At 34.8% G+C, this 22,854-nt stretch overlaps 2 protein-coding genes across 4 annotated transcripts in view; one reads left to right on the top strand and one right to left on the bottom strand.

The window, feature by feature from the left end:
• LOC146484910 (cilia- and flagella-associated protein 65-like) overlaps positions 1-12,763 on the bottom strand; it is a 35,518-nt gene extending 22,755 nt beyond the window's left edge. The window contains exons 1-23 of the mRNA XM_085104376.1: positions 12,618-12,763; positions 11,330-11,496; positions 10,852-10,954; positions 10,714-10,749; positions 10,398-10,528; positions 9,909-10,023; positions 8,806-8,896; positions 7,974-8,119; positions 7,297-7,410; positions 6,867-6,975; positions 6,153-6,268; positions 5,794-5,943; positions 5,321-5,375; positions 5,125-5,198; positions 4,703-4,771; positions 3,563-3,649; positions 3,131-3,214; positions 2,227-2,281; positions 1,634-1,719; positions 1,482-1,535; positions 1,000-1,072; positions 469-533; positions 164-267 (exon numbers count right to left, since the gene is read on the bottom strand). Of these exons, the coding sequence (XP_084960502.1) occupies positions 164-267; positions 469-533; positions 1,000-1,072; positions 1,482-1,535; positions 1,634-1,719; positions 2,227-2,281; positions 3,131-3,214; positions 3,563-3,649; positions 4,703-4,771; positions 5,125-5,198; positions 5,321-5,375; positions 5,794-5,943; positions 6,153-6,268; positions 6,867-6,975; positions 7,297-7,410; positions 7,974-8,119; positions 8,806-8,896; positions 9,909-10,023; positions 10,398-10,528; positions 10,714-10,749; positions 10,852-10,954; positions 11,330-11,478 (2,066 nt within the window). The 5' untranslated portion in view covers positions 11,479-11,496; positions 12,618-12,763. The remainder of the gene's footprint in view (positions 1-163; positions 268-468; positions 534-999; positions 1,073-1,481; positions 1,536-1,633; positions 1,720-2,226; positions 2,282-3,130; positions 3,215-3,562; positions 3,650-4,702; positions 4,772-5,124; positions 5,199-5,320; positions 5,376-5,793; positions 5,944-6,152; positions 6,269-6,866; positions 6,976-7,296; positions 7,411-7,973; positions 8,120-8,805; positions 8,897-9,908; positions 10,024-10,397; positions 10,529-10,713; positions 10,750-10,851; positions 10,955-11,329; positions 11,497-12,617) is intronic.
• Positions 12,764-12,824: 61 nt separating this feature from the next.
• LOC146484909 (dual adapter for phosphotyrosine and 3-phosphotyrosine and 3-phosphoinositide-like) lies at positions 12,825-22,141 on the top strand. Of its 3 annotated transcripts, none has more exons than XM_085104386.1 (10): positions 12,825-12,911; positions 14,543-14,662; positions 15,652-15,785; positions 16,828-16,994; positions 17,367-17,414; positions 17,496-17,558; positions 18,550-18,635; positions 19,049-19,136; positions 19,915-19,942; positions 20,343-22,141. In XM_085104386.1, exons 1-10 carry the CDS (start codon positions 12,874-12,876, stop codon positions 20,351-20,353), a joined length of 783 nt encoding a protein of 260 aa, XP_084960512.1. In that variant the 5' UTR covers positions 12,825-12,873; the 3' UTR covers positions 20,354-22,141. The 3 variants fall into 3 exon arrangements, with proteins under 3 accessions (XP_084960512.1, XP_084960511.1, XP_084960513.1); XM_085104385.1 differs by having other exon boundaries at positions 19,915-19,945; XM_085104387.1 differs by lacking the exon at positions 19,915-19,942.
• The last annotated feature ends 713 nt before the right edge of the window (positions 22,142-22,854 follow it).

Here is a 22,854-nt window from a genome sequence, read left to right as displayed (position 1 = left end):
AGAGATGTACAGGAGATGCAAGTGCAGTGTACGTTTTGAGGCTCTCAGTGATTGTAATAAAGACATTTGGCCGTTGTTGACCGACTGACTGACTGATTGATTGATTGATTGATTGATTGATTGATTGATTGATTGATTGATTGAAGCATGCCTGGTTACTTACCCTGATGGATCATCATCAAATGCAAAGTGGATAGGATTGTGGCCTGTGTTGCTAAGTAACAGAGTTCTGTATGACACCCCGTCAACAGTCACAGCAGGGAACACCTATTAGACACAACCAAGTTATTACAGAAGAGCATTAATTTTGAAGGGTTTTGGGCAGGACTAAAATGACTTTTTCCTTAAAGTTGAAATTGTTTCAGATAAGCCCTATTTTGGCAGTTTTCATTTAGTTTCTAATTAAGCAGTTTCTGCCAGCCTCAAGGGGTGTAAAAAGACTATTTTTCAAATGCTAGAGTTTCTTACCAAATGGTTGGTATCCCATTGAGTTCTAGGAATAAATGTCTCAGTGCCTAATGTGAAAGTGTGTCCTGAAAATAAATGATCAACAACATAAGTATAGCAATTTCATTAACACGACAATAATGATGACAACGACCACAATGACAACCATCATGATGAACACCACGAGAACCACCACCACTACTACTACTACTTCTACTACTAATTTAATCTTTTGTGATATGAATAAATGCCATGATGTACTTTTCAATAGATGTTGTATGTGTGATGAAATCATTAGGTCATCTTTAGAAATCCGACATTTTCCAGTTTAAATAGCTTCTGCATTTGACTCAGAAAAAGTTGGTATATATGTCACACACTGTAAGCTGGTTCTGTGAACAGATGCGTGACCAATAAAGCGCTCAACACACTGTCTTTTTTCTGTTACTTCAAAATTTTTGACAACAGAAGCCTGTTTTAATAATAATTATTTGTACTTAATTATTCTTTATCACCTTTAGGAAGTAAAAAGATATAATCATGGTTACACACCTGTAGCATTGAGTGATAGGCACCAAGGCGGGCATAAAGTAGTGTCCTCAACAAGTCGGTAATCTCTCATGCTCTGTTGCAAAAGATAGTGACAATAAATCTTCCTGAAAGGGATGCTACTCCATTGCTGGGCTACTTCCAGCAACGTTTAGGTTTCTGTTAAGGCTTCACTGGCAGATTACTGATGACTTTGACTAATGTCCCTTGTTAAAGAAACAAGTCAACTCTTCATCCAGGTTCTAAAATGCCTACTTTACAGTAGACGTGAAAACTGCAAAGGACCGCGAACGATAATGCTGTGTAAGCTACCGTAATTCCCCAAGCACTTGAAGGCCAGGCATGAATTTTAGCCCAATTCTGAATGTGCAGTTGACAAGAATTACATTTCCATATAACATACTTACATGGTTTGTTATGTTGATTTTACTTACAGTTGCAATAGATTTGAAATTTCATTAACAATTTACAATAATATTAATTACCTTGTAAAATGCATAGCATTCCAGGTCAGCACTAAAAAACTGATTGGCAGCATTCTAAAATGAAAGGATGACAAATTTATCATTCACTCATTTTGAAACAAAATTACAAAACCTCTAAGCTAAGGATATGATGAAATAAAATAAATACTTACTGGTCGGAATGTCAATCTGAATGAAGCGGTTTTTAATGGAAGAATATCACATTCCTCAGGAGAAACAGAAAATATCCCTTTTGTATCTGTAATGCAGGAAAACAGGAAAACTGAGTAAGAGATTTCTGCAAATACAAATGTGAGTCCAGGAAGTTTAGTAAAAGGACAAATATCTTATGAAACTAAACATTTAGCAACAGAAACAGATATCTTGACCACCAAGAAGTTATATGTTGCAGTTAAAATTCGTTTTTGGTTTAAACTACAGTCAACTTCCGATAACTCGAACCTTCAAAGGAAATTGAAAAAGGTTCCAGTCATCGGGAGTTCGAGTCATTGAGGGTAAAATTATATAGAAAATGACCTGACAGGAAAGGAAAATTAGTTCCAGTTAGCGCGAGGTTCAAGTTAGCAAGGGTTCGTGTTATCATGAGTCGATTGTAGTTTACAGTTTACTTTTTCATATCCCTTTGTCTGAGACCTGTTTATTGTCAAGATTTAGGACAAAGAAAAAATCATGTACAACTTTTCGCTCCTGCATGTTATCTAGAAAAATTATCTTGTTGGCCAAATGATGCAAAGGATAGACTTACCTTTCATCCACATGCAAGTTATTTTTCCTTTTGTGTGGTTTGTTATGTTGATAGTCTGTAAACAAAACAACAGTCATTCACAACAATGTTTAGCTATTATTATTATTTTATAAATAATAATTAATATAACTTTATTAAAAATGATCAACTCTTAACACAATCCTATGCACTCCTAAAAATTATGCACACTTTCAGCAAATCTAAAATTCTCGTATTCAAATTCTTGTGGTATAAGGATAAACATGAAGCTTTAAAATATTTGTAAAAAGAAAAAATATATATATATATTCAATCTGCATTGAAAAACAGAGGAAATATTTGCTTCTGATATATATATCATACACTAAAATTATTATTATTATTATTATTATTAATAATTATTATTATTATTATTATTATTATTATTACTATTATTATTAATTATTTTATGCCAATAGGTGTTTTAATATTTTAATTCTATTTTTAGTTCCATGGTAATGTAGCAAAGTTAGAAGCTTGACGCTTAATGTATTCTGACTGTGTTTAGGAATAAACGACTAAATAATGTTCTCAAAAAAAAAAAAAAAACAATTCTGTCAATTAGGAGTAAACAGTTTTCTACTCATTCAGCATAATTCATTCTGCTATAATTATATAACAAAAGGATAACAAACTGAATGAAAATAATTATGTTCTGTTCAGCTTCATTTCTCAAACAAGAATTATTTAGGCCTTCTAAACAACAAGATTTCAAGTATTGCTACTCTGGAAGAATTCCAAAGTATCAGTGTCCTTAGCATTGCAAGCCAGAAGATGATTTCACTAGACAAAGTGTAATAAGCTATATCTAAAGCACACACCTGGCTCACACACAATACATGATACATGTAGTTTTTTAATTGACACCATAGCCTGAATATTTTACCTTTTGTTCCACTGCTTTTGGATCTTGTAATCGTCCAAAGTCAGCATGATGAATGTCTAAACTTACATGGGGAACAATGGCAGTCTGGAAAGCACAACACAAAGTTATACATAAAATTGTACATAATTTTCAAGATTAAAAGTTAGTGCTCACAAGAAAGTGAATACAATAATCACTATAATTTATGCTTCATATCTTTGTCATGAATTAGTGATCCTGGCAATGGTTGAGGTCTCACTGGGCGTTCCCTATATAAGACATCTCACTGCTAATGTGACAGGCTTTTCTCGCTTAAAATTTACGGATTAAATACTTGCCATCTCCCTCCCTGTAACTCAAATCATTGCATTTAACCAGTGGCTGGTAAGTACATGTATTTTGACTAAAATTGAATGTATGGACTCAATAGCAATTTCCTATTAAATCACTTACCGTTTCTCCTATTGATGCATGGCAAAAAAACTCTTCCATGGGTGTCAGTTCTGACATAGATGGAAGGGCATCGCCTGGTGAAGGGTTCTGCAAGGAAATCATTTGTTGTTAGGTTATTTTAAAAATGTGATAAGGATGTTCCCAAAGTGAAATTGCCGGACAAAATCTTTGGCTTGTGGCCAATTTATCACATTACATTCTATACTAAGTACTGAAATTGGAATGAACAGTCTGGCAATATAATAATATCAAAAATTAAAGTAGATCTGATCAGGGAGTGAGGAGACACCTTGTGATCATCTCAGTTCTGCTTTCAGATGAAGAAGCTACTTGGATAATTACTACTTTAGCAGTTGATCGAATCTTTTAACAACAGCCACCATCGAACAGAATTTTCGATCTGAGCATTGTAGAAAGGTGGTTGTTATGGGATGTTTTCTTGTTAGGGGATTTGAGAATGAGTAACAAGTGGGGGCAACAAAACATGGCCATTGTGGACAAAATGGCTGTTGGTAGAGGCTCAACTGTGTTGCAGCATACAGTAGTTACTAACTATGGTTGCAGTTATCCACTGAGTATTTGAGTATTTTTTATGCAAATTATGTGTGTTGTTATGCAAGGGTCAAAATTATACAGATACAGTTGAAACTTGATTTTAAGCAAACCTCTATATAACAAAGTCCTTGGTATAACAAAAGATATTCTCCAGCCCAGCCTTTAAAAATGTATGGAACAGAACTTCGATATAATGCCAACCCTCAATATAACAAACCAATTTCTAGACCCTTGCAGGACTGTCATTGAGAGGCGGGGGCCGGGCATTTCCCCCGGTTACCAAGAACGTGCCCCCTGGCTATTTTCATAGGAAAATTAAATTATAAAGAAAAATTGAACCAAAAGAAATTCCTAGCTGTTTGATTCCCCGCCTATTTGTTGTATTTATCCAGCAACTTGAAATCTTAGTGACAGCCCTGCCTTGAAACTTCGTTAAATTGCGGTTCCACTGTATGCACATACAGCTGTACGTTATATACGGACATTACAAGATATGCAAATTTTCCTCCTTCCATTTGGATTACCCTAGATTGGGTGCACTTCACTAAAACGCCAAATTTTAATATTTTGTGTGTTGTTACAAACCTCTAGTGCCATTAGGGCTCCATCCTCATCAAGCTGTAGTTTTTTTGCCTTCAGATCATCATTAAGTTGCTAAAAGAAACAAATTATAGCAAATTTAAATTATTAATGTAAATAAAGAGACTGAAAGACTGAAGTACATGTATGAAGACAAAAAATGCCAAAAATGGGTCACCAAATTAAGATGAACTGTCAGTCCTCAGTGAAGAGAAATGTTAAAAAAAAATATGTCCTGTGAAGGTGAAAGTGTAATTTGAATTTCCCAAACAACATAAAAAGGAAAGTTGAGGGCTATAAAATGAGAAGATGCATTACAGTAACTTAGTAGCTTTAATGACTTATATTAAACTGGAAAATTTTGTTTTACATGGAATACGATTTCAAGTGAAAGAAAATTTATATCATGGTTATAGCACACCACTAACCTCAGGTGCGATTTTTGAGAAGCCTCGCCTGACATGAGTTTGATAACGATCAAGGTGCTTCTTCTCCAGGACAGCTGAATAAAAGAAGAAAAAATGTTGATAAAATTCCTCATGGTTCATTTTACTTGTTAACATTCAAGGAACTTTGTAACAACAGAAATGAATGTAGCAGTGCAATCAAAACTCAATTCAATACCTGGCTTCACTTGTTCTGTGTGACAAGTTCCAAACAGATCAATGAAAAGGGGATCCTGAAAACAATCACAGCAGCATATGGTAAATCATAAATTAATTAAAAAAAAAAAACTATATTTAAAACACTTGCATGTAACAGGATTTTAAGCAGCGTTTCTGTCAAAAGTTGCTTTTCTGTCAGTGGTACACAATTAACAGGTATTCTTTTTCTGAGTTGTGTTGAAAGTTGGAATTTTTTAGGCGCCAATATTTGCGGAGGAAGCTCAGACATTTTTGGACTTCTGTCGGCTTCACCAAAATGAAATTAAGGACAGTAGTCCCAAAACATCTGAGCTTCCTCCGCAAATATCAGCGCCTAAAAAATTCCACTTTGAACACAACTTTTATTAATGGCACAACACAGTGTGGTTCTTTTCCTGAGCTATAATAAGCAGTATTGCACAGAACTAACTGATAACGCCACATGTACCTTACCTGATTTTGGACAAGGCAAGTAAGTCTCCTGTAGTAATTGATGGGCTTGCTTGGAGAAAAACGTATCACAATGGTCTGGGACCCTTTGCCAGGAAGTAAGCCACATGTTGTTTCCAACTTGAAGACACTCTGACTGCAATCTATCATGAACTGAAAACAAAACAGTGTTTTTACTAGTTGAAATCACAACTTTTAATGTACGAAAACAACCTCAGAGTGATAAGATACATTCTGCTAGACTTGGAAATTGAACATTTTACTTTGCTTTAAAACATTTGCCCTAATGCTTACAGTAACACTAGAGATGACATATATTAACAACAACAACAAAAATACAGCCTGAACTTTTGATAATTTACCTGAAAGGCAGCAGGGACCTCAGTATTGTTTAAAATCTTGAAACTTTTGGCCACAAATTTGCCAGACTCAACAACCCCCATATCAAGATACTGATTGTCAAGAGCAACATCTGGTCCTACAGAGTACAAAAAAAGTTATCTTCTGATACAACAGCAAGGAAAATCATGGCATAAATCCAGGTGAGATACACCTGGAAGGAGAATTAAACAGCCTAAGAGAACAACAAAGGGAAATCAAGTAGCTAGGAAGCAGTCATATCAAAGAACAAATTCTCCTATCTTGTCCAACTACTTTTCCCATAAAATTATGTACTGGGGAGAAGTTATTAAAATATCAAGAAAATTCACATTGGGTGATCATGTCCTTAATTCTCATGACCTCAGGAGTTGAATAAGCATTGATATTACAAGGAGAAATTTGATGCTGATCACTGTTAGGGTGTTGCCTCCTTGTACTAATTTGAGGATACGTACGTTCTGTGCCTCTCTGAATAGTACATTGCTATATATTTTAAAGCTTTTTAGAATAATTTATTGTCCTTGATAATTATTGTCTCTGACAAATGTGTGGTTATACCCCCAAGATGTTTTTGGATTCCAATAGCCCTTCCTAAGATCTGCTTTTACAGAAAAAGTAGTCATGAACTTCACAAAATACCTCTGTATTAGGAAGCACAATCCCAGCTAAAGCACAGTCAAATTAAAACTGCTCACCTTTTCCTACTCCAGTACATTTGACGACGGAGCAGTTAGTAGCCCCAAGAGCTATAACTTCAAGGTAGTCCACAGACTGCTGGCCAGGATTTTGTGGAGTAAATGACACCTGCATGAAAAGAGTGACAAATCCTTTCACCAGAATTAATCATCTAAACGTAGATAGACATTGGTGTAATCCCAAACTTGGCATCATGTGTTAGTAGGGTTTGTAGAGCACAAGTCCTCTCCGAGCTCTGAAAGTTATGTTCAGTTTCTGTGGCTTCAAATTTTACTACATCATCCCCCAAAACATTTCTCAAACTGCCACTTGAACAAGATAAAGAGGACCTTCAAGGAAATTTATGGCAGTTTACGAGTCATTTGGCTTCCCCTACTGAATATGATTATCAAGAAATTTATTAAAAATAAATGCATATTCGAGTAGTACCTTGAGTTTTACTGTGCTTTCTGCTGGAACAACACCATGATAATGTGAACTTGAGAACACTGTATCAATGTTGGCGGCAGATGAAGGTTGCAGCACTTGGAATGGTGCATTTACCTGATTGCAATCATACAGTACACACAATAATTATTATCATTCAAATCACAGCAGCAAGGGTTTCAACTGAAGGCAGATTTTACAAGGCAAATTTCATGACATAAAATTTCTCACTGTGTTACTTTTTTTGTACAATTGGGAACAATGTTGAATTGTATAACAGCCAAATTTAAGCAGGAATGACATGTGCAATGTATTAATTTAAAGGGGTTATAGTTTCTAAAGAAACTGTGGAGCGGAGTCGGCGGGGAGTAGAAACGATTGTTTGGTTTATCAACAGAGTTGATAACTAAAGGTAAATTGGCCACTGTAAAGAGATTTGAGTGCTGATATGTTGAGTGTTAGCCCTTCCTCATTGCAAATTTCAAACCCGAAATGAACTTTGGATTCCCTCTGAGGAAGGGCTAACGATTGAAATGTCAGTACGGATCTCTTTACAGTGGCCAATTAACCTTTTGTTGTCAACTATGTTGATAAACCAATCATTTGTTAAGTTAAAGAGCTGTACCTCTGTTAAAGTGTCCATTGTTAGGGAGTTGAAAGTTGTTTAAAGCAACACTTACTGGAGAGAAGTTATGAAGCTCAATCCATTTAGTAGCCGTGCTTTGAACCGCTACTTCTCCAAAGTTCAAAACTGCTTCATTGGAGTTCGCCTGCTCTGTGGTTTCCCTTGACCCTGATATGCTAGCCACTAGGTGGGGAAATTTACCTACAAACAGAAAAACAATACTCAGACACAACAGAAAAATATCCTTCAGATGACTTGTTTTCTTGCAGCTGACAGCTTGGCTAAAAATGAGAAAATGAACTTCTTGGTGTTGCCACGATTAATTTTTAATGTACAAGCACACTGTATAGTGATACTTGTTTTTGGTTTGAAAATTTTCAGTTTTTACATTAGGTTCATTTTTATTTCATGGTGATGAATCTAAGACCAAGGAATACAAAACTTAAACCAAAAACTTTATTTAAATGCAGATATCCTTTTGTTAAGTAAGAGATCAGGTGTGTAAACACTTTTTAACCCCATGGGTTTTCGTTTTCACACCTCCACATTCCTTTCTTCCTAATTCCTTTTCTTTGTGTTTAATAATATGTGAAAAAAAAAGAAACTTGAAACTTGAAACACAAACTTAACCACAACAAACACATAAAAAGACTCATGGCAAGTGGTCATTGCTTGACAATGTACAACTGGCATTATAACCAAACTCCAAATTCTTTTGGGGATCTACTGCCTAACAGCTCCTCTTAATTTTGCATTAAAGCCTTTTAGTCCAACCTTTTCCTCTTGACCAATGTGTTGGAGGGATGCTTGCTCAGTTAAAAGCAACATTGTACTCACATCCAAGGGTCTACTTAATAATAATAACTGACACATTCAAGTCATTTTACCTATTCCTTCAATTTTCACATGCTTTGTAAATGGGGTCTTTCGTCCAGCACTATATGAACATATTGCAGTAGCTTCATATACCAGTCCTGCCTGTTAGAAGAACACCAAAAGAGAAACGTTGAGCATATTAATACAAGTCTAGAGGTAAAGATCTTTCAAAGCTGTGGACAAAAAAATGTGAAATTATGTAGGGATAGGTGAAGTCTCCCAGCTAAAGATCATTTAATGATGAATTACTTGGGAAACTTAACTTAACTAGACACAAGAGCTATGCAGGGGAAGAGGGTGGGGGTAGGATAACAAATATATGTGTACTGATAGCGCAAATTTCATGATCAATTTGTCTAGGGAGGCAGCAATATATAGCTGAGTGGTTAGGGCATTGGACTTTAATCCAGAGGTCCCCGTTTCAAGTCCCTCTCTGGTTGCTAGCTGGAGTTGTTTCTCAATAGCCCCAAGTTAAACTGCTCAAACTGCGCTTATGAATAGCCAGCTGGTCTGCCTCCTGCCAGTTAGGATTTTTAACATGTTGTGTTCAGTTTACACTATTTCTTTTTGACGTTTAATTTTAATGCTCGGCTCCACTAGCACTATGTGCTATTTTAAACACTGCCACGGAAAAGGTTATTAAAAATTAATGTCTCACAATTGTGCTACATAGGTGTGGATTGCGCAGTTCCAGAAAAAATCCATACCCACCCCAAGGAAGATCATTGGAAATTCCCAGGGGGGCGGGGGTCTTAAAAGCCAAAATTTTTGAAGCAAAAGTATGAAGCTAAACTGGAATTTCCTGGGGGGAGCGGAGTGCAAAACAAAAATCCTTCCATGGGGGGACTGGAGAACGCATTTTTTCTGGAACTGCACATTACCTATATATGACACAATAATGAGACAAATGATTAGTTTGAGCTATTATTTCAAACCACAATGACCAACACATTTCACGACAAATACATGTATTGTCTAGACAGTTATAACTCTTTATGCAATGTCTTCAGAGCATAAATTACTACAAAGCAGCTAAGAATTTCCTATTGTAAATGTATTTCCTCCATCCAAAACCAAAGAATGACAAAAAAAATCATCACTGCAGATCCCTCACCTTGGGACAAAAAGTTGCTTTGATGCTGCAAGAAGTTCTTGGAGCCATGGTACCACTTTCAGGAACAATCGAGAATGGCTCCAACACTTTCCACTGGAATTTGGTCACAAGCTCGCTGAGGAACAAGAAAGATTAGTAAAAATGGTTTAATAAACATAACACACAATCGATCAAAATTAAATTAATATTATATATAAACCAGTATTCACTAGTCGAACATGAAACATTCAGAAATGTGACTGATACAACAAAGGTTTGGTAACTGATTTTATATGAGTACGATTTAAAATGTTTGTGTTGAACATTATAAAACCGATCCCATTTAGTTTCAGTTTTAGGTTCAAATTTGTTTAAGTTCTCCACAATAGCAATATCCATTGTTTTGCTATTTAATAGTGAAAGTACTGGCACTATATTACAGATGTTAAATGATGATTGTGTGCCATTTTTATTTCCATAAACTTCTCTGCTGATCAATGCATATTTTACCTAGTGTTTGTGATCTGAAATACAACTTCAACAGAGTCCTTCACTGCACACATGCCAAACTTCAAGGAATCAGGTACTGCTATGTCTGCCTTGGGTAGGACAGCTCTCATGGGAATGGAAAAAATCCCCTCCTGAAAGATAAATTACATGTATGATGATCTGGGATCATGTTGTTGATAAAATGAAGTTGAACTTAATTAAAAAGTTCAAAAAACTTTTCCTGGCATTTTCACATAATTGCCAACACTTTCATAAAATTAATACAATATTTATATACACTTTTCAACATAAGATCAAAGGTGTCACTGTAACTTACATTTGTTTCAAATTCTATACAGTCTTCATATTGCCCCTGCAAATAAGATGCAAAATAGAAGTTTGGTCAACACATTTCCTTGGGTATTTAACTGCAATAATTATCAGCAAGTTAAATCAAAACTTGAAATTCCCGTACCTTTTCAAGAGGTCTGAATGTGACAGGCAATGTAAAACTGGTACCAGAACTCAGGACAATAGGCTTTGGATAGAGTGTAGTAAAAAATCTACTTGACGGAGACCTAGAAAAATCAAATTACTTGTTAATGAATATGAAGAAATTAAGAAAGATGATCAGCACCAATACTCTGGCAATGTAGATCACTCTTATAACACTACATCCCACAGCAATTTTTTTCACAGGTAACTGCATCTTATCACTAACAGTGACATTTCACTTGAAGACCAGCAAAGTGCATCTACCAAATGACTAAACTATTATTCACTTGTTGCAAGAAGGACATACATAAATATTTGCATTTTTAGCATTGCGCAGTTCCAGAAAACATCCTTACCTACCCCAAAGAAGTTCAATCTATGGCAATTTCAAGGGGAAGGGGAATACCAAAACACTAAATTTTTAAAAGAAAGGATGAAACTAAAGACAAAGTCCTTACTTGTACTGGAGCTTCTGGGTTTTGATTTGCACATTCTTGAGCACAATTTGCTGAGTATATTCTCCACCAGGCTCCCATCCTTGCCATGTCACACTGTCAGCAACTTCTATTCCAAAGTGATTAACACAACGCTCTGTTTGAACTGGCATGGTGTAATTTAATGCAAGCTGCAAAAACAAAGTAGTTTAACACTTATAACTATGGGTGCTATGATTAAGGATTGTAACATGTTATTAAGATTTGACACTATATGCAATATTGTTCCAAATAAGAGGCATCAATTATTTATGCCTCTTATTTCTGACAAATTTTTGACCGCTTTTTTTACAAGTATTTTTCAGTAACAACTTTGTGATGACTTCCCTTTAACATTCATGCTTGCGACTCTGCCTTCAACAGAATACAGCATGATTTCTGCACAGCCCTACACATTAATTTTGAATACATTTTGTGACAGAAGCTTGTTCACACTTGCTGTTTTTGGAACAGGGTTAGCATGACAATGGTCATGTATAACAAAAATTATTGATGTGCACGGGGCTGTGCAGAAATGTTGCAGTATACTTAACATTTACTCCATGAGTGCACGCTCTATATGAGAAGATAGATAGTATGCGCCTCGTTGAGCTATAATCATCTTGTGTCCAACAAGCATGAGTGGAATTTAGTGGTATATAGTTCACACCTCTAATTTAAACAAACCCTTAATTTACCTTGAGAAAAATATTTGTTTGATTATGTAATGCATTCTATCATTAGATGCATATGGTAAGGTGGTAACTACTATATAATAAACTGATGTTTAACATCTGTGTAAAGTGACTTTCGATGATTCAATCATGTAAAAACATGGAAAATCATCCTCAACATCATTATAAACAGTGATACATTGTGTGTAGCAGCTGCCCTATGTGCCACACCGGCATGATGAGCAGTAAGTAAGCAGTATGTGTTGTGTGTAGCACTAAAGTAAAGAACACCACAATCAAGGTAATATAATTTTCATGAAAAGTCAGGTTATTGATCATGAAATTTAAAAGCTAAGCTTAATTAAGTTTTCATGACGGATCAGGGGCTTCACAAAGGGAAATCTATCTGCTACAACCGCAAGTCGATGAACTTCATGCCACCAGTTTTTAACTTGCTTTTCCAAACGTGGACATTCTTGGTGTCAACAAAAGTAACCCTTTACAGTCTTTACCCATGCTGGGTAAAGACTATCTCAGCAAGGTTGATCGCAAAAAAATAACCTTTTTTGCAACTCTCTAGCATTATTTAATACACTCACCAGTTAAACTAAAAAACAATCAGATATTTTTAGTTGCATTCTTCATTATTTGACCTCTCTCTTGCGCCGGAGAAGGAATCCAGGGAAGAAATAGCACACTAAACTTGCTCCAATTTTCCAAAACAAAGATGGCGCCCACAGTTGTTGATGAGAATCTCCGTAGTTACGAAATTACCATTTTTGGAAGTGACTCGTTCCAGGCTTTTCTCGCTCTCAGTATCCGGGAAGTGTTTCCGGGACACGAACTTTCAAAAACATGGAGGGATTTCAAGTAAAGAGGGTTGAGGATATCCCGTAAGTTTAAGAGTTTTCTGGTTGGTTTTAACATGGTAGATTATGAATGGATACGAAATTATTATTTAACCGTAATGGGGTAGTTAATCATAGCGTGGGGCAATCACAAAGCCTTGTTCTTCTTCACCGTTCGAATTTAACTTAGTCCAATATGACACTAATTTGTTCATCTTCACACAAGTTACCCAGTGTACGCAAGCTATTCCTAAGCGTAATATTACTTAAGTATCTTGATTTTTTTATTCTCATCTTTAATTTATGTTTTTCCTGGTTTAAGTTTAAAGAAAATGGAGGTGTCTTCCGGCCGAAACTGTTCGAACCACGGCCACGCATAATAAGCATATTTAGTACACAGATCACGCGATTGCAAAAATTGCATGTTTTAGAGTTGCTTATTAAATTAATACTAAGCATTTTTCTAATAAATTAATTTTAAGTTAAATTTGAATGGCAAATGTCTTCGAGCTTATGTTATTGAATGGCCTATATGTTAAGTTTTCCACACTTAATTTTTCTTGGTTAATATCCACTAATCATTGCTGCAAAACAGAGGAATGAAGTGTTTTTGCATGCAATATCATTTTGTTAAAGTTGAATATTAAAACACTGGTAATAGATTTAGCTCAATTTGAATAAATTTGTCTAAATTTTGTTTCTCCCTGTAAGAAGTTCACTCTTTGAGAACTGTTTATGAATGATATTACTGTGAAGGTTTTTGTTTTTCAATTTCTGTGATGAATGCATTTTCTCATATGTCAATATATTTAATTATAAAAGAAAAGTCAATGTGTAAAATAATCTGAAAGTGACTTTTAGCAAGCTGAAGACAAGCAACGAGTATCTACTAAATGTAAACTATTATTCACTCAGTGCAACAAGGGCATGTATAAATATTTACATAATTTTTTTGGCATTTTAATCTGTACTTTAAATACTCCAAATTAGCCCAGTCTATTTTGGCATACAGCCGGACAAGAAATCATGTTCTATTTTGAATTTTGATCTAGATCATGCTTATTTTTGAAAAATTAGCATACTACTAACTTTTCCTTTAACTTGAGCAAACACCCAGAAGAGAAGTTGATGTGTGTGGTTGATTTTTTTTGTCTTTGCTAATTAAAAACAGACAAGGAAACAAATATTTATTATACAGTCTTGATTGAGTTGGGCTTCATTTTTTAGGAAAACGTGATTATGGGATTGTTCTAGTTCGTACATCTTGACTGTATGTGTTAAAGTAGAGCTGGTATTAAACACCTCAGATTTCAAGGCCAAAAAGGCACATATACTCCCCTTGTACTAGCCCATATTCTGCTACAACTGTAACAGTTTGATAATTATTAGCTTTTATCATCTAAAAACTATTTAATATTAAAAAAAACTATTCACTTGGAAATGGTAACATATATAGTATCATGCACAGCCGGTGTTTGGAAAAATATAGATCCCCAAATTAATTAAAAATATATGGATAAATTTTATGTTTTAGTTAGTTAGCTTTTCACTGAAATTCATTGTCATTGTTGCCATCCCCAGATGTGGTTTTTGATATAGATTATAAAGACCACTCAATTTAAAAGTAAAGTTGTCTGTATCATGAATTATTAAAAGTTTTTTCATTGCTCTTTTAGGTGGTACCATGAGTTAAATCGAAATGGTGCTGAGGCAATGCTGTTAGCATATGGAAGCCAAGGAAGTTATTTAATCAGACCAAGTAAAAACAATCCAGGACATTACGCTGTATCAGTAAGGTTATTGCCTATAAATTAAACTTCTATTGTTAAATTTGTATCACTTTAATTTATGTTACTTTTTATTCATGTTAAGCGTTTAACTGGACGTTTAGGATTTTGGTGCTATAAGAATGTTTATCATTATTATTATTTATTTAATTATTATTATTATATTATAATAATTTATTATTATTACTATAAGTATTATAATTATTATTATAATATAATGTTATTGTAAAAAAAATTGATGGCAGTTTTCTATGGTCTATACTCTTATAGACCATAAATTGATGCCATACAATGTTCAAAATTTGGCAGTGAAACCAGTTGTCTGTAGCTTGTGGTTCCACTTGAGTTTTGAACATTGTTGTGAGAATTTTATGGTCTATGAAAACCATAGAAAACTGCCATTGATTTGTTAAGTGGTACATAGGAATTGTAGCCATCAATGAAGGGGAACAGTAACAGCCAGTGGAAGTAAGGTCATGGAAGGCATACCTGTAGTTGAGATCCTTTGTTCCCTCAGAGTCTTGGCACCTCCCAGCTAGTAATTAATTAATTGGCTACAATCCTGGCCAAAATTTCTTGTAACACTTTACAAGATATGTCACTCTCTTTCCAATGGTCTTCTTGTCTTCAAGTCTTATAGACTGAAGTGATTCACTATGGAAACAACGCTTGAAAGACATTACTTTTGAGAGCCTCAGGGAAGGGCTAAAGTTCAAGACATTTTAGCCTTAAAAGCTAGTGTAACATTTTTTGTTTTAAGTGTCACAAGACTTCTGGTCAGAATACTTATTTATTATATCCCCCATTGCCTTTATACTATTGTTGTCAGAATAAAGTGTCATAATTAGGTAAATATGCAGATATACCAGTGAAGAATAAGTGTGGAGTATACATTCATAACTAACTACTAACTTTTGAACATCTCATAGTAGCACATAACACTTGATTCCTTTTTGAAATTTATTTTTTGTCCAAACCACATATCTTTATAATTACAGGAGCCTTGATTCTGTAAAACACTTTTCTTTGATTTGTGATAATGGAAAGCTTGCGTTTGGAGTAGGAGAATTTTCTAATGTCGAGCAACTGATGGAGCATTTTCAAAATTATCCCATCATTGGAGGAGAAACAGGTTCGACTACTTCTAACTTAACCCTTTAACCCCTAATATCAAAAAACAAATTCTCCTATCTTGTCTTCAAACTTTTCTTCTAAAAGTATTGGGGAGAAGTTATAAAAATAACAAGAAAATTCACCTTGGGTGATCATATCCTTAATTGTCATGACCTCAGGGATTGAATAAGCATTGATATTACAAGGAGAAATTTGATGTTGATCACTGTTAGGGCTAGCATGCGAACAGCAGACGTATTTCCGGAAAACGTCTGCTGTTCGCATGCTATGTTAGGGCTTAAAGGGTTAAAAAGTGTTAACATTAATAAATTTCTGCTATGATAAAATCTTGTATTTGGAATACCCATCTGTTGTGAGCATCCAACAATATTACAGACAATAAAAAAAGCTAATTGGACTGATAATTAATTTTGGGAAGGATCTACACTGTATTCTTAAAAATAATTCTGATCTGTACGTTACTAAATAAATTAAAAATCTCTTGCCATTTTGAACATCACTGCAGATATCACAGACCTGTCTTGTGCTTTTATTAGTGATTGAATGTCTGATTTAACAATAATTATTAATTATAATATTGCAGTATTGGTTCAAGATTACAGAAGGAACGTTAGTTAGTTTCATCTGTCATGTTAATCAGTCATGTATACCAGCAACATATCCTTCTAAAGAAATCTCCAGCCAAATGTTAGTGATGGACGGACCTCCTATTGTGGGTCCACAGAGTAGTTAATTGTTTTAAAAATAAGTTACTCAGGGTTTAGGAAACTACATGTAGTATAATAAGCACCTGCCAACTGTGTGCAACTTGGCTTTGCTATATATAGTTATGAGCAAAGTTCATAGGAAGCTCAACTGATACCAGTAACAGGTGTCATGCACTGTACATGAAAGACTGTAACCAAAACGACAAGTACAAACTTGTGTTAATGGGATGGAAAAATAACTTGTAACTTACAACAATTCTCATGTATGTGGGACATGTCAAGCAGATATAATTAAAGCCTTGTAATTATTATAATAATAATTATTATTAACAGGTCAGCCTATAACATTGGCACATCCATACTCCTCCAAGATTCCAGAGCCGCCGATATATGATGACATCAGTAGGCATGCGGTGTGTGGAAAGTCTTCGACATACCACAATTCCTTTACATGTACTTCAGGCTCAACTGAAGAGGACTCACATGATATGGATTGGTCTGTAAGTGTTAAATACTTCTTTCTGTACGTACATCTGTAACGCCAAGACATTAATTTTCGGTCAGTAAAATCATGTGCAGCCTTTTGGTGATAAAAATATGAGAGATTTGTTGAACTTCTTATTTTAATGGTCAGCCACTTTGCAGATACAAAAATTAATTACCTGAGATTTTAAAAATAGTTGATTGAAGAAGAAGTGCATGGAAGGGGGGAGATTGGGGGGGTTGAACATGGAAGATGTGTGATACACTTTGTTGCACTTGTCTATTTCACTCCTATTATTATTAAAATGTTAAAGTGATTAATATACACTTGTCTACCAAAATAAATATTCTTCTAATGCCCTATCCAAATTGTTGGTTTTCACTTGTAGATTGCATCCAAAGAAGGTTTTCTCACCAAGCAAGGAGCGATTCATAAGGTACCGTCACTTGTTTTCAGCATTGTTTTCATCAAGCCACTGAGAGTTGTCCATGACATCTTTCACTTTTATTTCTTTTAGAACTGGAAGAGACGGTGGTTTGTTACAAACAGAAATACTCTTAAGTACTACAATGAACGAGGGGTAAGAAACTACACATACTGAGTTATAATCTGCTTCAATCAGAACTCTTCAGGAAAATGAAATTTGTTTCAGAAAGTGAAGGTTCGTAATAAGTGAGAATTAAGTCTTTTTATATAACTAAACAGCCACAATCAACGTGATACAAATCTCTCACCGATTCTGTTTAATTCCCAATTTTTTTCTTTTTTAAAAGAAAATTGAAGGGTTGAGTGCAGGAAGGGCCTATTTGCTCTTTTTGCTTAAATTTGCTGAGGAAAAATTAAAGTTATAAGCCTGCATGAATCCATAAAAATTAGATGACTTGTTCAATTTTTGTCCAAATTGGGTGTATTTTGAAATTTACTGGTAGCCTAAAAATTGCCAGTAATGGATCTGTTGAGATGCTTTCTACAATCACCTCGGTCCTCAATATCATGAGAATTAATGACAGTAAATTACTGAATAAAAATTTAAAGTCTATTTTTTAAAATTTTATTTAATATTTGTCAAATATATAATGGATCATTAAAAATAATTAAAAAATTGTTTTGAAAAGTATTGGCTGAATGCAACAAGACTTAATTTCTACTGGAAGGCAGTTCAACTTCACTTTTTTAAAAGGTTTTGGAAAACAAGGAAATTGAAATGTTCTCCTAACCATTTGGAAGCCTATAATATTAATTATTTTAAAACAGTAGATGTACTGATCATGGGTTTTTACTGAAAACAAAGAGCAAAGTGGCCAATAAAACATTGGAGCAATGTTTCTTGATGGAATTGAAAGTCGCATGTAAAATATCCAGTGAAAATGACCTAAAACTTACAACAACAATGATCGGAAAAGCCATGTTACATCAGTTTTGCCCCAAGCCCTCCAAATGATCAGTTTAGTCTTGATCATTCCATTCTGAAGCAATAATTGAAAATTTTCCCTTACTCTCCTGACAGATTAATAATCATTTAATAATATGTCACTATCCTGAACTGGAAGTATTTTAATTTATCATTACAGGATAAGAAACCTTTAAGAGTACTCGACCTTCGGCTGGCAGAAGAGGCTTTCAGGAATAACAAATGTGGAAAGCCAAATGCCTTTAGGTAACTGTCTATCTTACTTACTCAAGGGATGGTTTGTTGCTTTTGTACTATTATTAATAACTGTAACTATTTGTTTGTTTAGTTGGTTGGTTGGTTGGTTGGTTGGCACTGAGGCAGGTGTGCTTTCTGGTTTGTTAGATAATAGTTAGTTTTATTTAGCCAAAAAGAACTTTAGATTGGTCAGAAATTATGTGCAATTCATATTAAGACAATGCAGTGGCATTATGTTATGAATGATCAGCAGTGGGATAAAATACAATCGTTAGTTGGGTTTTGAATGTCAGATGTCATTTTAGACAAAAATTATTTATTTTGAAATTACAGTGAAGTTGCACATATATTCTTAGCAATCATAATTTATTTATGTCTTGCTTTATCGCGAAATTTAATCTGGCATTAAATTTCCATTTCAGCTTAGTTTTCCCCTTCAGAACATTTTTCCTGTATGCAGACTCAGAGGCAGAGATGCAAGAGTGGATTGATCTGCTGACATGGAAACTGGTAACCATTTATAAACTTCATGTTCAAACGTTGCATAAGGGAGGCACTAATAAATTATGAATAAAATATTTTTTGAAATCTGGTTACGAAAGCCCTCTTTGATAGAGACAATGGCTTCAAATAAGCCAGCATCTATGACACATCTTATATTAGCCCCCTTGAGAATGTAAATTAATGGACATGATGTAACCTTTCTTAACATTCACATTTTTTTATTATGGCTGATGAAGTTTGGTTGAGCCAAAATGAAGTATTCCACTTTATATTAAACTTTTATTGCACCCTGAGTACAGGAAATTATTTTTATTATTATGTTAAATCATTTATAAACTGATTTCAAATTCAGTCACGATAATGTAGAATATTGGTCATGTGATCAACATTTCATAACATACTGTACATTATTTAACTTATCTGATTTTTATGGGGTGTTTAAGTTATAAATAGAAGGTGGACTGATTTATTAATTCCTATCATGGTACTCTGAGACCAACAGATTAGTGTAATAATGGTATCCTACTCCCAAGGACTCTGGAACATTTTAGCAACAGAGGAAAGATTGAAATTAGGTGACCTCATGCACTTCAGAGCTTTCAGCCATTCCTGGGTGAAGCAATAATACATGTACTATCAGTATGGGGGGTGGGGTAGAGGAGTTGCAAGGGTTGGAAACTGAAGACATGCCATAAGCCACCATGCTTTAGAGTAAAACACATGTAATCATGGATGCTGGTAACAGATAGCTAAAGATTAATAATTAAATCTCTTTGTTTTGTAGGATAAAATAAAGTGCAAACGTGACCGTAGTGGTAAGTTTTCTCTGTTGCTTTTACATAAACTGACACTCTAGAAGGTTTATTTTTACAACAGAATTGACATTTTTGTTAACTTTAAGTTAGAAATTTTAACTCTTTCAAACAAACTATTCGGTCTCGTGGGATAACCACAGCTTTGCTTCTCTTGTATAAATGGCCATACTGTTAACCCTTTAACCTCTTATATCAAAGAACAAATTCTCCTACATGTATCTTGTGCCCATACTTTTCTTATAAAAGTTCTGGGGAGAAGTTATTGAAATATCAAGAAAATTCACATTGGGTGATCATGTCCTTAATTCTCATATTACCTCAGGGATTGAATAAGCATTGATATTACAAGGAGAAATTTGATGCTGATCACTGTTTTTTTTTATTTTTTTATTTACAGTAACAGTCTGATGCAGGCCTGAAGCCGCCATGGCAATCCACAAGGCTACAGCCAAACTGCTGTGTTTACGTACTGAGTAATTTAGACTACTGGTTTTCTATCAAACTTTATTGGGCAATACACACAGATATGAATGGTACATGTACAGATAAATACATAATACATTTTATTGGTTGAAGGTTTATAGTTGCTCAGATGTGGAGAACAGAGGTAACTATAAAAAGGTTCACAAATGAGAAGCAAGAGTTTCAGCACCAACTTATTTTTGAGTCTCATGAAAGACAAAAACAAAAGTGTTGCATCAAGTGAATGTTAATTTAATTAGCAGTATGCACAGTTACATATTAAGTATTATTATTTGTACAGTTAAGGATGGTGCCTAAGATGTGTTGCTTTTAAAGTATTTGTAGCATATTTCAATGTATATTTTGGCACTAGCAAAGTTTATTCTGCCAATCAGTTGTTATTGTGAAATGGTAGTAATATTATAAATTTATAATTTATTATCAATGAAAACATTAATTTTATTATCAATTTTTAATTTAATATTTAAAGGATCGTTATACTTTCAATCCAAATTAATTTACTCAAAGAATCACTTACTAGGTGATTTTAGGACAAGAAAAGATAATCACTTGTTTCAAATGGTGCAACGAGTTGTCAGAAAATTCACATATATTTTAAAATGAACAAAGTTTCCTAGAAAGTTTATGTTCCCTTTAAAGTTCCTAAGGACCTCCCCTTAATTATTGTAGTGGACACGTCATTTAGAACCACACTAGATTCTCTCATTAGTTGCTTACAGGCTCAGATGGCCATTAAAACCCAGTTTGTTTCTAGATACAGTCTTCAACTGCAGTCAAGGGGTGAGAACTGGCAGAAGAATTTAGGCTCAGGAAATGAGCCCAGCCAGAGAGGGTACTCCCTGTAATGGGCTATACGGGGAAGCTTCACCCAAAAGGGATACAGCTGAACCTCTTTATTACGGACACCAAGGGGGCAGGAATACGTGTCCGTGTTATAGACTAAGGTGTCCGTTTTAGAGAGATAGGCTTTATATGGATTTTGGTCTCTCAGGGACCAAGTCAACTGTCTGTAATAGTGAGGTGTCCGTATTAACGAGGTGTCTGTAAGGAGAGGTTCCACTGTACCTTCTTTAGGATGGAGGTATATAAAAGGATGGGATTTCATGAGCAGAAGTGTAGAAAAGAGCAGGGAAAACTGTCATTTAGGTATTTCAAACGGCCTTTCAAAAGATCTTAAACAGATCCAACAAAAAAAGATAGCGTGTTTCCGCTGCAGTTATGTGAGAAGGGTAACCTTTCGTCTCGAAATAGTCCAGTTTTGAATTCACCTTGACCACTGGATAAAAAGACAGAAGACGCATTTATACAGGGTTAGCCTCAACCTGAAGCAAAATATTCACAAATGTTGTCAGGAAAGTACTGAATCCTAAAATAAAACAATACACAGAGTTGTGAAAAGTTCATCTTCTCACTGGTATTTGTTAATATTTTGCTTCAGATTGAGCCTAACCCTGTATAAAAATTAATATATCTTTTATCTTTTTTATCCAGTGGTATTGGTGAATTGGAAACTGGACTATTGGTATATAAAAGGGTTGGGGTTAGGACCTCCGGGACGAGCCGCCCCATGGGTGTATAGTGGATGGGGAACAAGTTTGTACACATGTACACAGTAATTTAATGCTAAAAGGAGGTTAACTTGTAGTAATGTTGTAATATATTTGTACCTCAGGAAGTCTTTGTGAAACAAACAATAAAATAAAGCTTCTAGTATGTTTACTTAAATTTTATTGTGAGAAAAAAGGACCTTATTTACATGTAAAATTTATATTTCCAGACTTTTGCGTCTTTCTTTTTATTTTCTTCCCAACAAGGAGGAACACGGTGACGGAACGGCTAAAAATTACAACAAATCAACATTTTTGATTTGATTCATGGTAATGAGAAAACATGTAAACAAACTCTAAACTAAGAGATCGTCCATCGAAAGGAAATAAGTATACGTCTTGCCTCAAGTAGGACGGACCGACTCGACAAGTATTTCAAGAGTTTCATTCACATCTCGTTTTCTTGGGCTAGCCATCTTACGGACCGGCCGTGGAGTTGTTTCTACGTGAGATTTTGAACAACATCTAGGATACATCCCCATGTCTTGGTGCTCAATGGTCCAAAATGGTTCCGTGGTAGTTCATCCGGTGATTTCACATGGCGATATTTACCGTCAAACCAACGTCTTTTTATTCCATTAGTGCCATAGTTTCTGATAAAAATATTTCGCCACCACAAACCTTTTTGAACGTCTGGTTCAATTTCATCTTGATCCAGCGTGCTGCACTTATTTTTCCACAAGAGATCGGTGTTGTAAATAAAATCGCGCCACTTTTTGCAAGTCTGAGAAGCTTGACAAAGGCTTTTCGTGTCTAAAAAGGACAGTATTTCCAGTGTGATTTCGGGCGGAAGGGAGTCCAGGTTGCCTGACATCTTTG

This window comes from Pavona decussata, unplaced genomic scaffold (genome assembly GCF_977016875.1).
Source record: "Pavona decussata unplaced genomic scaffold, jaPavDecu1.1 SCAFFOLD_29, whole genome shotgun sequence".
In the NCBI taxonomy this organism is placed as follows: Eukaryota; Metazoa; Cnidaria; class Anthozoa; order Scleractinia; family Agariciidae; genus Pavona; species Pavona decussata.
This window is presented reverse-complemented; position numbering and strand designations above follow the sequence as displayed.